Source organism: Hylobates moloch, unplaced genomic scaffold (assembly GCF_009828535.3).
Source record: "Hylobates moloch isolate HMO894 unplaced genomic scaffold, HMol_V3 SCAFFOLD_17, whole genome shotgun sequence".
Taxonomy (NCBI): domain Eukaryota; kingdom Metazoa; phylum Chordata; class Mammalia; order Primates; family Hylobatidae; genus Hylobates; species Hylobates moloch.
The window spans coordinates 77,414,735-77,428,707 of record NW_026652292.1 but is presented as its reverse complement, the minus strand read 5'-3'; the positions used below and the strand labels follow the sequence as shown (position 1 = coordinate 77,428,707).

Here is a 13,973-nt window from a genome sequence, read left to right as displayed (position 1 = left end):
GTAATGATGGCGATGATGGTGGTAGTGGTAATGATGTGGCTACCATTGGAACACTTGAGTCTGAAGCATCATGATGCATATTTCTCTGTCCCAGTTGACCATGTTGTTCCTGAACCTGGGTCCAGCCTACTGACCTCTTTCGAGAAGTGGCACGAAGCAGCTGACACCAAATCCTGCTGTGATTACTCCCTCCACGTGGACATCACAAGCTGGTACAATGGCGTTCGGGAGGAGCTGGAGGTGCTGGTGCAGGACAAAGGTCAGTTAAAGCCTCGGAACGGGGTTTTGGGGACTCCCTGGTTCTTTGGTAGATCCAAAGATTATGTGGAGTGAAAAATCCCCCTGTCTGCATCTGTTCTGAGCCTGATTATGAGCTGCACTCTGCTACGTGACAGTGAGGAAGCAGGCCAGTCCCTTTACAGAGTCCATCCTTTTCTCCTTGGAAACCTCTGGGGGTGTCCTTGTTCTCAGAAGCAGATCCAGTCTCTGCAGCCTGCTGTGCCAGGCCCTTGCTGATCTAACCTCGCTTTTCTTTCCCATCACCCGGATCACTAGCCTGGCTGCCATCCCTGAAACTGGCTATGCTGCGAGGCCCTTGCTCGTGTGGATCCCCTGCCAGGAATGAATGCCCTTTCTCCTCTGCCTGCCCAGTGCTACTCACCTTCAAGACGCAACTCAACCATTACCTTCTCCCATTGCTTCATTCCTTGAAGAGCCAGTGCCGGTTACTTAGGCCTCCTTTGGGGCACTTTTTCCATTGTTCCTGGATTATGAGACATGGGTTGCCTGTCTGGCTCTCCTGCCAAACCCTGAGCTCTATGAGGAAGGGGACCATGTCCCTGCTTCCCACCTTGGCTCCCCTCTGTTTGGGTTCACACCAGCACAGTGTAGACACTTTATGGTGTGTGTTACATCGAATGGAGGGGAACTGATCAGAAGACACAAAAGAAGCAAAGAACAACAGAACGGAAAGAGACAGGGCATGAGCGATCTGTCCAGAAAGGGGCAGTCAGGGAGCCCTCTGAGGAGGCAGCCTCAAATGGTGGTGCTTCAAGGAGAGCGAGGGTGTGTTTCCCTGTGCTGTTTTCTCATAATAACAGTATCATCCCCAATATTTAAAGAAAGTCGGAAAATGGAAGGAAAAAGATTGTTTTCCTCTGGTTCTACCCCCAATCACAATTTACTCTTCATGTGAAGGATTATTGCTTTCCATTCCCTGTGTATTTGGATGATTTTTTCCCTATGTGGTTGTGCATTAGCTGTTATGTGGAACCCTTCTTTTTTCACTTAACATTTTATGAGTCACATTACTTTTCATCAATAACTTTTTAATGGCTCATAATGTACAATATAATGGTTAATTTGCTTAGCTATTTTTTTTTATTGGGCATTTGTGCTTTCTATTCCTGTTATTATAAATCCTGTTATGGTGAACATCTTTGTGTATAAACATTTGTTTGCATTTCTAGTTTTTCTTTAGATTTCCAGAAGTGGAATTAGAAGGTCAAAGGTTTTAACATTTTTCAAGATTATGACACTTATTGCCAAATTGGTTTCCTGAACGTTGCATCCCCTTGTACCCCTGCAAATCCTATGCCAGAATCTCTGGTCCCTGCACCTTTGCACCATTGGGCGTTATTGCTTCTATGAAATCCTTGCCGATTCGATGGGTGAAAGACACCACCATTGTGGTTTTCATGGCGATTCTTTACTGATTACATTCAACATTTTGCATACATTTTTCCTTATGTGAATATCTGATTGTATTATTTGCCCACTCGTCAATTTGTATTTTCATATGTCTGTTTAAGCTCTTTCTATCAAGAAGGCATTATTGGCCATGGTGGCTCATGCCTGTAATCTTAGCACTTCGGGAGGCTGAGGAGGGAGGATTGCTTGGGGCCCGGAGTTTGAGACCAGCCTGGGCAGCAACATAGTGAGACCACGACTCTATTAAAAAAAAAAAAAAAAAAAAAAAACCAGGAGTGGTGGTGCATGCCTCCCAGCTACTTGGGAGGCTGAGCGGGAGCATTGCTTGAGCTTGGGAGGTTGAGGCTGGAGTGAGCACTGCACTCCAGCCTGGCTCATAGAGTGAGACCCTATCTTTTAAAAGAAAAAGACATTATCCTCGTATTGCAGTTGCTGCGTGATTCACCACAACTACATAACAGAGTCACAATCCAAGGAAACTGACAGTCTTGTATCTTACTTTCCTTACCTAATGTTAAGTTCTGAGCAATTTTCCCCAGGTTGCTGCCTTAAGCAAATGGTCGTTTAGGGCGCCCCTCACTGAAATGGGAGGGTCTCTGGAGTGGCAGTGGAGTTTGTAGGGAAAGACACTGGGCTCCGTGAGGCCTAGTGCGTCTGTGCTGCCTGCAGGCATCCAGGGAGCCCCGTGCCGTGCGCATGTGGGCTGGGTCACCAGCAGGCGAATGGCGATGGTGCTCAGGTCCTGGCAGCAACCTTTCTACTTTGTATGCTTCTATGAAATCAACTTTTCAGATGCCACATATAAGTGAGATGGTGGTGTGGTATTTGCCTTTCTGTGCCTGACTTATTTCCCTTAACATAGGGTTCCACAGCTTCAACTTTGTTGCTGCAAATGACAGGATGTCCTTCTTTACTAAGGCGTCCATTGTGTACATTTACCACATTTATAAAATCCATTCATTCACTGATGGACACAGGTTGCTTCGTAATCTTGGCTGTTATAAATAATGCCTCAATGAACACGGGAGTGGGGGTATCCCCTGGGTATACTGATTTCAATTCCTTTGGATTTTCAGCCGGTAGTGGGACTGCTGAAGTGTATGGTAATTCAGTTCTTAGTTTTGTAAGGAGCCTCCGTACTATTCTTCATTGAGGTGGCTGTGCTAATTGACATTCCCACGAACGGTGCCCAGGAATTCCCTTTGCTCCACATCCTCACTAACACTTGTTATCTCTTAGATGCAGTCTGTCTGTCTGTCTTTCTTTCTTTCTTTCTTTCTTTCTTTTTTCTTCCTTTCTTTCTTTCTTTTTTCTTCCTTTCTTTCTTTCTTTTTCTTTCTTTGTTTCTTTCTTCTTTCTTTCTCTTTCTTTCTTTTCTTTCTCTTTTCTTTCTCTTTCTTTTCTTTCTCTTTCTCTCTCTCTTTCTCTCTTTCTTTCTTTCTGATGGAGTCTTACTCTGTCACCCAGGCTGGAGTACAATGGCGAGATCTCAGCTCACTGCCTCCCAAGTTAAAGTGATTCTCCCCCTTCAGCCTCCCGAGTAGCTTGGATTACAGGCACCTGCCACCACACCCGGCTAATTTTTGTATTTTTAGTAGAGACGGGGTTTCGCCATATTGGCCAGGCTAGTCTTGAACTCTTGACCTCAGGTGATCCACCTGCCTTGGCCTCCCAAATTGCTGGGATTACAGGCGTGAGCCACTGCTCCCAGCTGTGTTTTTATTTTCTAATCAGCTTAAATGCTCTCAGCAATTCCACATCATCCCCAGAATAAATTGCAAGCTGTTTGCCTGGCTCATCAGGATGCGCCTGCTCCTCCAGACTGTCTTGTTCCAGTTCCTGGGGCCCAGAGCCCCGGCCCCCTGCACCTCCGTTTCCCATCTGCTCGAGGCTGCCTCTGGCTCTTGGGGCTGTGTGAGTGAGCACTGGCCCCTTCAGGAACAGTCTCCCTGCCTTTTCCTAGCGATTCTCCTGTTCGTGCTGAGCTGCACTCCCCGGGGAAGCCTTCCCGGAAGCCCCCTGACAGATGCAGCCCCCCCCATGCATCCCCCACGTAGGGATCATCAGAACTAAGTTGTCTTTGCCTGTTGACTTGCTGATACTCCCACACCCCAGCCCAGATGGCGAGCCCCCTACGGGCAGGGACTTGTCGTCTTACTCACAGTTGCATGGCTGGAGCCTGCACACTGAGAGTTTCATCAAATATCAGTGAACCAGCTGATTGATTTCCTGAAAGATGCCTTTAGTAACTTCTGTATTCCAAGCGCTTAGCACATGCCGAGCATAGAGCAAGCTCTCAATAAGTGTTTATAACATGAATAAGTTAGGAAAGGAAAAAGAGAGAGAGAAGCAGAGAGGGAGAGAAGGAAAGGAGGGAGGAGCACAACTGGTTTCCTTGGTCCTGAAGCATTTTAGTGCGTCCTTCTCTAAGTCAGAAGGGCTTGCCCAGAAATCTTGCTATTTGTCATGAGTGTACTGTGCAGTCCAGTGCAGGGCATTTCCAGGATGGGAAACCAACATGTTTGGTGTAATGTCCTCTTTGCAGAAATGGGGAAAGTGAAACCCAGAGAGGTGCAGTAACTTCTCCAGTGCCACACAGCAACTGAGGCCTGAACTCAGCTCTCCCTGATGGAGCAGCTGTCACTGTTGATGTCTTTATGGGAATTGCAAACACAATTTTTAAAAAAAATGGGATAAAAAGCACATGCTTTAGGGCACTTTCTAGAAGCTGCATGACTAATGTCTTTTCATCTTCCTTATTGCAGATGCTTATCACACCCTTCCTTATCCTTATCACACCCCTCCCTCTCAGCCGGGGGAGTTTTCCTCCTCTTCCTCCTCCTCCTCTACCTCTTCCTCCTCCTTCTCCTCCCTTTCTCCTCTTCCTCCTCCTCCCTTTCTCCTCCTCTTCCTCCTCCTCCTCTTCTCCCTCTCTCTTTCTCCTCCTCTTCTTTTTCCTCCTCCTCCTCTTCTTCCTCGTCCTCTTCCTCCTCCTCCTCCCCTTCCTCCCCCTCTTTCTCCTCTTCCTCCCCCTCCTTCTCCTCTTCCTCCTCCTCCTCTTTCTCCTCCTCCTCTTCCTCTTCCTCCTTCTTCTCCTCCCTTTCTCCTCCATCACCTTCAGATTCTGCTTAGGTGTGACCTTCCCTGGAAGCTTCCTTTGACCTTCGCCCACACCCTCAGGCTGGATGGGTACCCCACTGGGGATCCCCATGGCACTCATCTCTCCTGGCGACTGCCACTCTGCTCTGTGGTCATTGATTTATTGGAAGGACATGCTTCTGTTTTTTCTTAAGCATATTTTTCTATTCTTTTTATCTTGAAACAGGTGTCAATTCCTTCCAAGTCTACATGGCCTATAAGGATCTCTACCAAATGTCCGACAGCCAGGTAGGTCCCTCACACTCGCCCTCTCCTCTCTTGTCTGGGCAGGACTGGGCCAGCTTTGCCAGTCCGGGCAGCACAGGGCAAGGGAGATTGTGAGAAGCCGCGGGGTTCGAGTCCTGGTTCTGGCACGGAATGGCTGTGTGATATGGTGTCAGTCGTTGTCCCAGCTGGGCTTTGTTCTTTTCTGACTGTGTGATTGGCATGCAGAACGGGGTCCCTGGTTTGGTGGCTCCCAAACCCGGCTTATCGTCAGCATCATCTGGAGAGCTCGCTCAAAATACAGATTCTTAATGCATGTTCCAGATGTTGGGTGTTGGGCTCAGGAGCCCGTACTTCCTGAAAGCTCTGCATTTGATTCTGGGATTCAGGCAAGGATGGGGACCATTTATGAGCTCTGACACGGGAAGAGAGACTGCCTGGCCTTCCCTCACAGCAACTGCGACATGCCAAGCAAGTCATCTCCTCACATTTGTAAGATGGAACATTTCTGACCCTGCCAACAGCAAACAATTATTACATAGATGCACCAAGTCGAGGGAGATGGAGCTGCAAGCTGTTCTTCAGGAGTAGCAGTTACGACTTACAGGACACCTGGCCTTCTTATACTACTGGGTCTCCTAGTGTTGTTTCATCGTCACTTTCCTTTGCTCTGCTTGTTAGTGTGGTGGAGAAAATCATGGAGGCTACAGCCAAGCCAGGCTGCAAGCCCTGGCCATACTGGCTGCTTGCTGTGCAGCCAGGGGCAGCTTTCCCAACTTCTCTGTGCTTTAGGCTCATGATAGCCCTGCTTTATAGCGGCAGTTGAATGATTTCATAAGAAGAGTAAAGTGCTAGGATGGTGCCCAGCACAGAATGGTGCCATACAGGCGTCAGTAAGCAGGGTAATTGGTTATTACCATGGAGATAGATGGGCAATGGGAGAAACACTTTATGTCCTTCCTTTCAAATAAACACTTGGGGTTACAGAAAATAACTTATTCCAAGATGTCCTGGAGGCCTTTGATACAATCAACAAAAGACATTCAAAGAGCTGAAAATTGGTCCAGTTACATAGAAAACACAGCATGTGATGTGCTGGCATAATTGTGATTTTCACCTGTTTCATTCTAACCACTGGAGTCCCGGGCATGGATGGAATGGAGCAGCCTCTGGGTGCGGGTTCTCAAAAGTGCTTCATGCCTCCATGTGCCTTCCCTGTTTGTTGAAATAGAGATGTGTGTTGGAAAGCAGACATCCCAAGGGATGTTGTCTTGCATGCATGGAGAACAAAGTTGAGATTCAAGTGCCCCTGGAGAGGGAGCTTCGTGGCTTTGGCCCTTACCGGGGCAAATGCCCAAATGCAGATTCTCCTCAGGTAGGAAGAGAACACTGGGCAATGGGGAGGGCCTGTTTTGGCTAATTGAGAGGATGGTTGGCATGCTATATATTATCTGAGTATTGCAGTTATTAGAGAGCTTGTTTTCCCCACCCCACCATTGTCTATAAAATGGCATGGGTTCACATTTTTGTAAGGATGCACATATCTTCTGTGGCATGTGGGTGGCTATGGTGCAGGCTTAGCAGATTTAGTTAGATAATTTCTGTAAAACTAACAGTGACTTCTCAGGACCAGTTGTTGCCATGAAGACCTACAGGTGTTTCAAAAAAGCCAACCCAAAAAGACAGCAAAAGGCATAGATAGGCACTGAGATTGAGTCTGTCTTCATGTCCTGGGGTGACTTGGACCAGTTGTGCCCCATCCTCAGCTTCCTGCTTTTGGGTCTGCAAGATGTCAGGGTCAAGGAACGATCCTTCCAAGTCTGACTTGTATAGCAGCATATTCCATCCATATGAATGTGTCTGCACAGGCTGGCAGGTGAATGACTGTATGGGTGTGAGTGGAAGAACGGTCTTCATGAATGCACACGCTGTGATTTTTTTTTTTTTTAATCTCACACCAACCCCTGTTTATCTCTCCGTAGCTCTATGAAGCCTTTACCTTCCTTAAGGGCCTGGGAGCTGTGATCTTGGTCCATGCAGAAAATGGAGATTTGATAGCTCAGGTGAGTGGCAAGAATTTCCACTCCTTCTACCTCAGTCTGATTCTCCTTGTTTCAAAAGGTTTGATAAAAGAGCATTGGTTAGTGAGCAGGCTGTACAATGAAAGGTCAAGCCAGGAACTGGGTGTCATATCAGACACACCAGATGAGAGTCACTCACACACCACTGGCAGGCCACATATACTCTAGAACCTGTTTTCTCACCTGTACAATGAGCATAATATAACTGCCCTTTGAACCTTGAAGGGTTTGCATGAGAGAATGAAGATATGAATGAAAATGCTTTGCAAACCTAGGTCATACCAGTGGCAATGCACATGGAAGCTGGTGTTCCTCATTGTCTTCAGGAATTGGAAGCGGGCATCATGGAAAAGCCCAGGCATGGAGGACATGTTTCAGGCCAGCCTCTTCCATCTCCCAGCCATGTGACCTTGGGCAAGGAACTTTTTCCCATGAACACTCTCATTTTTCATCCAGAAACACCCACCTGGCAGTGTTATTGTGTGGATCAAATGATATTATGTGCCATGGCTTGAATGTGTCCTTCAAAATTTCATATGTTGAAAACTTAATGCACAAGCTAGTATTTTGATGGTATTTGGAGGCGAGGCCTTAGGGAGGTAATTTGAGTTAGATGAGATCATCAGGGTGGGGCCCTCATGATGGGATTAGTGGCTTTATAAGGAGAGGAAGAGATGCCTGAGCTGGCATGCACCTGCTGTCTCATGTGTTGTCCACCGCCATGCTATGATGCAGCAAGAAGGCCCTCACCAGATGCCCACACCTTGTTATTAGATTTCCCAGCCTCCAGAACCATGGGAAATACACTTATTTTCTGTATAAATTACCAAGTCTATGGTATTCTGTTATAGCATCAGAAAACAGAGTAAGACATCACGTATGTAGGTTCAGAATCTGACACATAATGGACTGCAGCCATGCAAAAGTTTTGGATAAAATGAGACATGAACATATTTCGATAATTCTAGCTGTGGGGTGGAGAATTTGTTGGGAAAAGAATGAAAGCTGGGAGCTGTAGCTCACACCTGTAATCCCAGCACTTTGAGAGGCCGAGGTGAGCTGATCACTTGAGGCCAAGAGTGTGAGACCAGCCTGTCTGACATGGCAAAACCCCATCTCTACTAAAAATACAAAAATTAGCTGGGTGTGGTGGAGCACACCTGTAATCCCAGCTATTACAGGTGAGAATACAGCTATTACAGGTGTGAGGCTGAGGCATGAGAATTGCTTGAACCTGGGAGGTGGAGCTTGCAGTGAGCTAAGATCGCGCCACTGCACTCCAGCCTAGGCAACAGAGTGAGACTCTGTCTCAAAAAAAAAAAAAAAATGAAGTCAAGGTGACTAGCTAGGTTCTATTTCAGCAAGTCTCATAAGAAATGAGGAGAGGAGATAGGAGTTGGAAGAGGTGAGCATGGCAGGAGGGAAACACAGTCTACAGGACCCATGGACTGATTGGGTGGAGGAAGAAGAGCAAGAAGTCAGGCAGGCTTCTGGGTCTCTGGTGCAGAGGCATGGATTGGTTATAATGCTGTAAATCAAGACCAGGCATATAGGGGAAGGTTTGGATGCAGCCAGTAAAGGTAGTTAATGCCAGACATGATGCAAAGGACTTCACATACCGATACTCACAACTACACCATGAGGTAGATATAATTATTCACATTTTATAGACAGGGAAACTGAAGCTCAGATATGAGTAAGTTGCTTACTGTTGCTCACCAGGCAGTAGAGCTAGGATGTTAACCAGTTCCCTCTGGTTCCAGAGCGCAGTGGAAGACAACATGATGGTTCAGTGCTGGAGATCTAAAGCTTCACCATTAAGGTTCTTCATTGACTTCACTTCTTCTTATCTGAGTCCTTGTAGTTTTTCTGCACAATTGAAATTCTTTCAAATTCAATGTAAAAAACAAACGGTGCCTTAGTACCATCATGCAAGAGTATTCTGTTCATTGCTAACAGGTCACTGCATCCAGCCCACACTCAAAAAGAAGGGATTATATAAGGGCAGGAATGTCAGGAAGTGAGCATTATTAGGGCCACATCTGAGACTTCTTCCCAGTCTGTCTTCTGGCCCCCATGATTGATGTTCCTCTCCCATGCAAATTACAATCACCCCCTCCCATGGTTCCCCAAAATCTCATAACAGCATTAGCTCACAGTCTGGAATCTCATCATCCGAACCAGGTCCAGGTGTGGATGAGGCTCCTTGGCTGTATTTCCCATAATCTGTAGGTCTATGAAGCTAAAGAAGGAAGATATCTCCCCGACCCTCCTAACATACGACATGCAGTGGTGGACCTGACATTCCTATTCAAAAAGGGGAAAATAGAAGGCACCAAGGAGTCATTGGTTCATGGCGGTTCTGAAATCTGGCTGGGAAATGTTGGCAGTTCCTTGACTGGGTCTCAAAGCCTGAGAATAAGTCTGCATAGCTCTTGGCTCTACCTTCTGAGCCCCTGCTTCCATCCTCTGAGTCATCCATCCTTTTTCGTGAAAGATAGTACATGTCTGCATCCAAGTGGTTTTCTCAGCCTGCTTCTTGCTCAGTAGAATTTCAGAGATCAGCCAGGCGCGGTGGCTCATGCCTGTAATCTCAGCACTTTGGGAAGCCGAGGCGGGCAGATCACCTGAGGTCAGAAGTTTGAGACCAGCCTGGCCAACATGGCGAAACCCTGCCTCTACTAAAAATACAAAAAAAAAAAAAAACTAGCTGGGCGTGGTTGCGGGTGTCTGTAATCCCAGCTACTTGGGAGGTTGAGGCAGGAGAATTGCTTGAATGTGGGAGGTGGAGGTTGCAGTGAGATGAGATCACGCCACTACACTCCAGCCCGGGTGACAGTGAGTCCCCGTCTAAAAAAAAAAAAAAGAATTTGGGGATCCAGTTGCTTCTTTTCATATCACATGCCTGTGTTCAGTCTCAGCTTCCAGTATTTTGCTAAGGCAACTCTCCTAAAAATCTGTGGACCTCCTGTGAATCTCGCTGGGGTTCACACCATAAGACAAAAGGCACCCACTTCTTCCAGATAATCCCTCCGCTACCCTGATGAGAGGGCTGAGAGACACAACTGCAAGCTTCCTAGAGGCCCTGTAGTTTGACTGAGATGGTCCACAGGCACAGCCTTCATCTCTTTGAAATATCTCTTAAAAAAATTTTTTTTTAAATTTTTTTGAGACTTAGTCTCATTCTGTCACCCACGCCGGAGTACAGTGGCACAATCTTGGCTCATTGCGGCCCCCGTCTCCTGGGTTCAAGTGATTCTTGTGCCTCAGCCTCCTGAGTAGCTGGGACTATAGGCATGTGCCACCACGCCTAGCTAATTTTTTTATTTTTAGTAGAGATGGGGTTTCACCATGTTGGCAAGGCTGGTCTCGAACTCCTGACCTCAAGTGATCTGCCTGCCTCGGCCTCCCACAGTGCTGGGATTACAGGTGTGAGCCACCATGCCCAGCCTAAAAGGTCCCTATTTAAAGGATCTCTTTATTGTGGCTGATAATACTAGGAGGCACCACCCCTCATCTTTCTGAGTTCTTAACAAGGGGCTGTAGAGTCGCATGCTTGGTTTCATCGCAAGACTGGTTATGGCTGCTTCTCACCTCCTGTGAGGACTCACTGGCAATGTCCTCAGAGGCCCTGTTTCTTTTAAGAGTCCATTCAAGGCTATTTAAAATGCTGTTTCAGAATTCATTTGCTGCCTGGTTCCAGAGCCTCTTCCACACATTTAGATATCTTTTATGGTAACACCCTACTTCTGGTAACAAAACGTACTAGTCATCCGTGATTGCATAACAAATTACTTCAGAACATAGCATCTTAAAGCAAATTATCTCATGGTCCTGTGGGTCCGGACTTCAGGTGCAGCTCAACTATTTCTGGCTGAGGGTCTCACAGGCCATAGTGAGTGGCAGGTGGGGGGCGGTGAGCATCTCAAGGCTCAACTGGTGCAGGATTTGCATCCAGCCTCTCGTAGGTGGTGTACTTCTGGATTTAGCTCCTTGCTAGCTGTCAGGCGAATGTGATGGTCTGTTCTTCGCTGGCTGCTGGCCAGAGGCCTCCCTCAGTTCCTTGCACATGGGCAGCCCCAGCGAGGCGGCTTCCTTCAGAGCAGATTAACCAAAATGCAATAGGTGAGCAGGTCGGAAGCCAGAGTCTCTGTAACCTGACGTTGGGAGTGACAGCCCAACTGTTTTGTCTTGTTCTGCTCCTCAGAAGCAAGGTGCTGGGTCCAGCCCACACTCCATGGGAGAGGACCCTGCAGGGGCTTGGAAAGCAGGAGGCGGGGTCACTGGGAGTCATCTTAGAAGTTGCTGCCACACAAATCTTAGCTGATTTTAAACTTTCTAAAAATGGAACCATACAGCACACACTCTCTTATGTCTGGCTCCATTTGCTCAATCCGAGGCGTGTGAGATCCATCTTTGGCCAGGCGTAGCACTAGCTTTTTCTGTTTCATTGGTATGTAGAATTCCACCACACGAATCTGCACAACGTATTGTGCAGTTGTTGGATATTTGGATAGTTTCACATTTGGAACCGTGATGTGTGAGGCTTCCGTGCTTGTTCTTGCTCCACTCTTGTTCAGCCTGTTGTTAAACATAGGTTCACGTCTTTAGCTGGTATATACCTAAGAGAGGAATGGCTGGGTCCTAGGGTGTGTGTAGATTCAGCTTTAGTGGTTACTGCAACACAGTTTTCCGGCGTGCACGTGCCCCCCACCCGACCAGTGTGAGAGAGGTCCAGCCTGCAGCCCCCAGCTCCTGAGTGGCACATCAGGGGCTTGGCTCTCCTCACTGCCAGCAGAGATTTAGCTGTTCCAGCTCCAGCACATCTGTCACCTTTTGGACATCTGCTTTCCAGCTTTCAACATTTTGTTCTTGTGGTCTTCTCTGTATTTTCTTGGTTCCTGTGTATCTCTTTCTGTTGTGACTTCAGTGTGTTTTGGAAGGCAGTGAAACAAATGCATGTGTGTAGTCCATTATTTTCGACTAGAAATCCTACTCTTGTCTTTGTTTTTCCTCATTATGTCATCTTTCATCCTCCCTTCTTCCCCTTTTCTCCCTCCCTCCTGCCTTTCTTCCCTTCCTTCCCTTCCATTCCCCTTCCCTCCCCTGCCCTCCCCCTCCTTACTTCCTCTTTCCTTCCAGAATAGTAACTGACATTTAAACAATTTCACACAGGGATTTCTCGGTATTCTAAAATCTTTCTGTAAACATTTTCTAAAAATGCTTTGTAAACAACGTCTTCAGTAGCTGAAATTATTCCATTGTTTACTTAAATCTACCCAGCTGTTAGACTTTGAAATGGTTTCCCATTTATATTCTTGTAATAACCTCGAGCTTAATAACCATAGACGCACAGTTGAAATTGTGATTTCTTTTCATGGTTGATGGGGCCCAGGGTTCATGACGGGGTTACGTCCAAGAACAATGACACAGACACTGAGGAAGTTAAAATTAGCAGCACAGCTGGCATCTGGGCAATGTCAAAAAATGTTTTTATTTTTTTTAGAAATTAAAGTGTTCCTGGGACAAAGAAACTTTGGACCAGATGGATTTGAATCTAGGCCAGCAGCCCAGGGAACCATTTCAAGGTGATATGATAAGTTTGAGGTAGTGGTTTCCTGCCAGGAAGAGGCAGCTGAAGTAGGTATGAGCGCCGGCTGCCAATGAATGAGCGAGCGCTCACTCAGCTCCAGGCTTTGTGCTGAGCGTGTTTCATATGCTCGCTCATCTGATCAGCACAGTAACTCTGCAGTACAAGCACTGTTATCCCCAGTGTACGGAAGAGAAGACTGAGGCTCAGAGAGCTTAGCCAACCTGCCCACAGTCACAGAGATGGCTGTTCTGGATCTGGACTCCCAGTTTCGGGATCTTTGATTTCAACATCAAAGACTAGAATACGATTCCTAGTTGAAGATACCCATGTTGCACCCAAACACCACATTTCTTAACCAGAGGAGAGGCCTGCAGCGAGACTCCGAGATTGAGAGGGTGGTCTTGGAAGCTCGTGTCTTATAACCCTGCTTCCTCTCATTGATCCCGGCAGATTCAATATAAAGCAGGTGCAGATGGAGCCATGCACGGCTACAAAGGGGAAGATGGATGGGTGTGTAGTGGAGGAGACACAGTTCACTGCCCTCACCCAGCACTGTTAACCTGGTGCAAGCCACTCACCTCTTTGGGACCCAGCTGCCCCCTCTGTCTAACCAGGGGGTTGGAGGAGTCGCTTCTCCCAGCTCTGACATCCTCCAATCGCTAACTCACTTGTTCTTGTAGGAACAAAAGCGGATCCTAGAGATGGGCATCATGGGTCCCGAGGGCCATGCCCTGAGCAGACCTGAAGAGGTAAGGACTCCTCAACTCAGGCATGACTCTGACACTCACCACTGAGCACTCACCTTGATGCTGTTCCAGCTGGAACAGCCCAGCCAGGACCCAGCTCCTTCCCATGTCCTCTCCCAGACCATCCCAAACCATCTTGTCTTCCCCGGGAACCCTGGGGACTGCTGGCTGGAGAAGCCAGGAAGAGGTGCTGCCTCTCCCGGGGTCCCGGAACTTCACTCCAAGGCCCCGCGGGTGCTTCAGTGTCCCAAGTGGACACGGATTCTCACGGAGGACTTTGCGTAGTGGATGACAGGAAAGTGGAGCCGCATGCCCAAGCCCAGCACCCAGGAGACAACTCCCACTTCCTGCCCTGTTCTCAGGCCTTGGAAAAGGATGCCTTCCCCTGGAGTGGCTGTGTGTGTGTGTGTGTGAGTGTGTATGTTTGTGTGTGTGAGTGTGAGTGTGTATGTTAGTGTGTGTGTGTGAGTGCATGTGTGT

The 13,973-nt window shown here is 47.5% G+C and overlaps 1 protein-coding gene across 2 annotated transcripts in view; it reads left to right on the top strand.

Annotated features, from left to right (window-relative positions):
* The window catches only part of CRMP1 (collapsin response mediator protein 1), a 71,933-nt gene that overhangs the window by 35,996 nt on the left and 21,964 nt on the right, over window positions 1-13,973 (top strand). For both annotated transcript variants that reach the window (XM_032136141.2, XM_032136142.2), the window contains exons 4-7: window positions 95-259; window positions 5,036-5,097; window positions 7,056-7,136; window positions 13,428-13,496. In XM_032136141.2, the coding sequence (XP_031992032.1) occupies window positions 95-259; window positions 5,036-5,097; window positions 7,056-7,136; window positions 13,428-13,496 (377 nt within the window). The remainder of the gene's footprint in view (window positions 1-94; window positions 260-5,035; window positions 5,098-7,055; window positions 7,137-13,427; window positions 13,497-13,973) is intronic.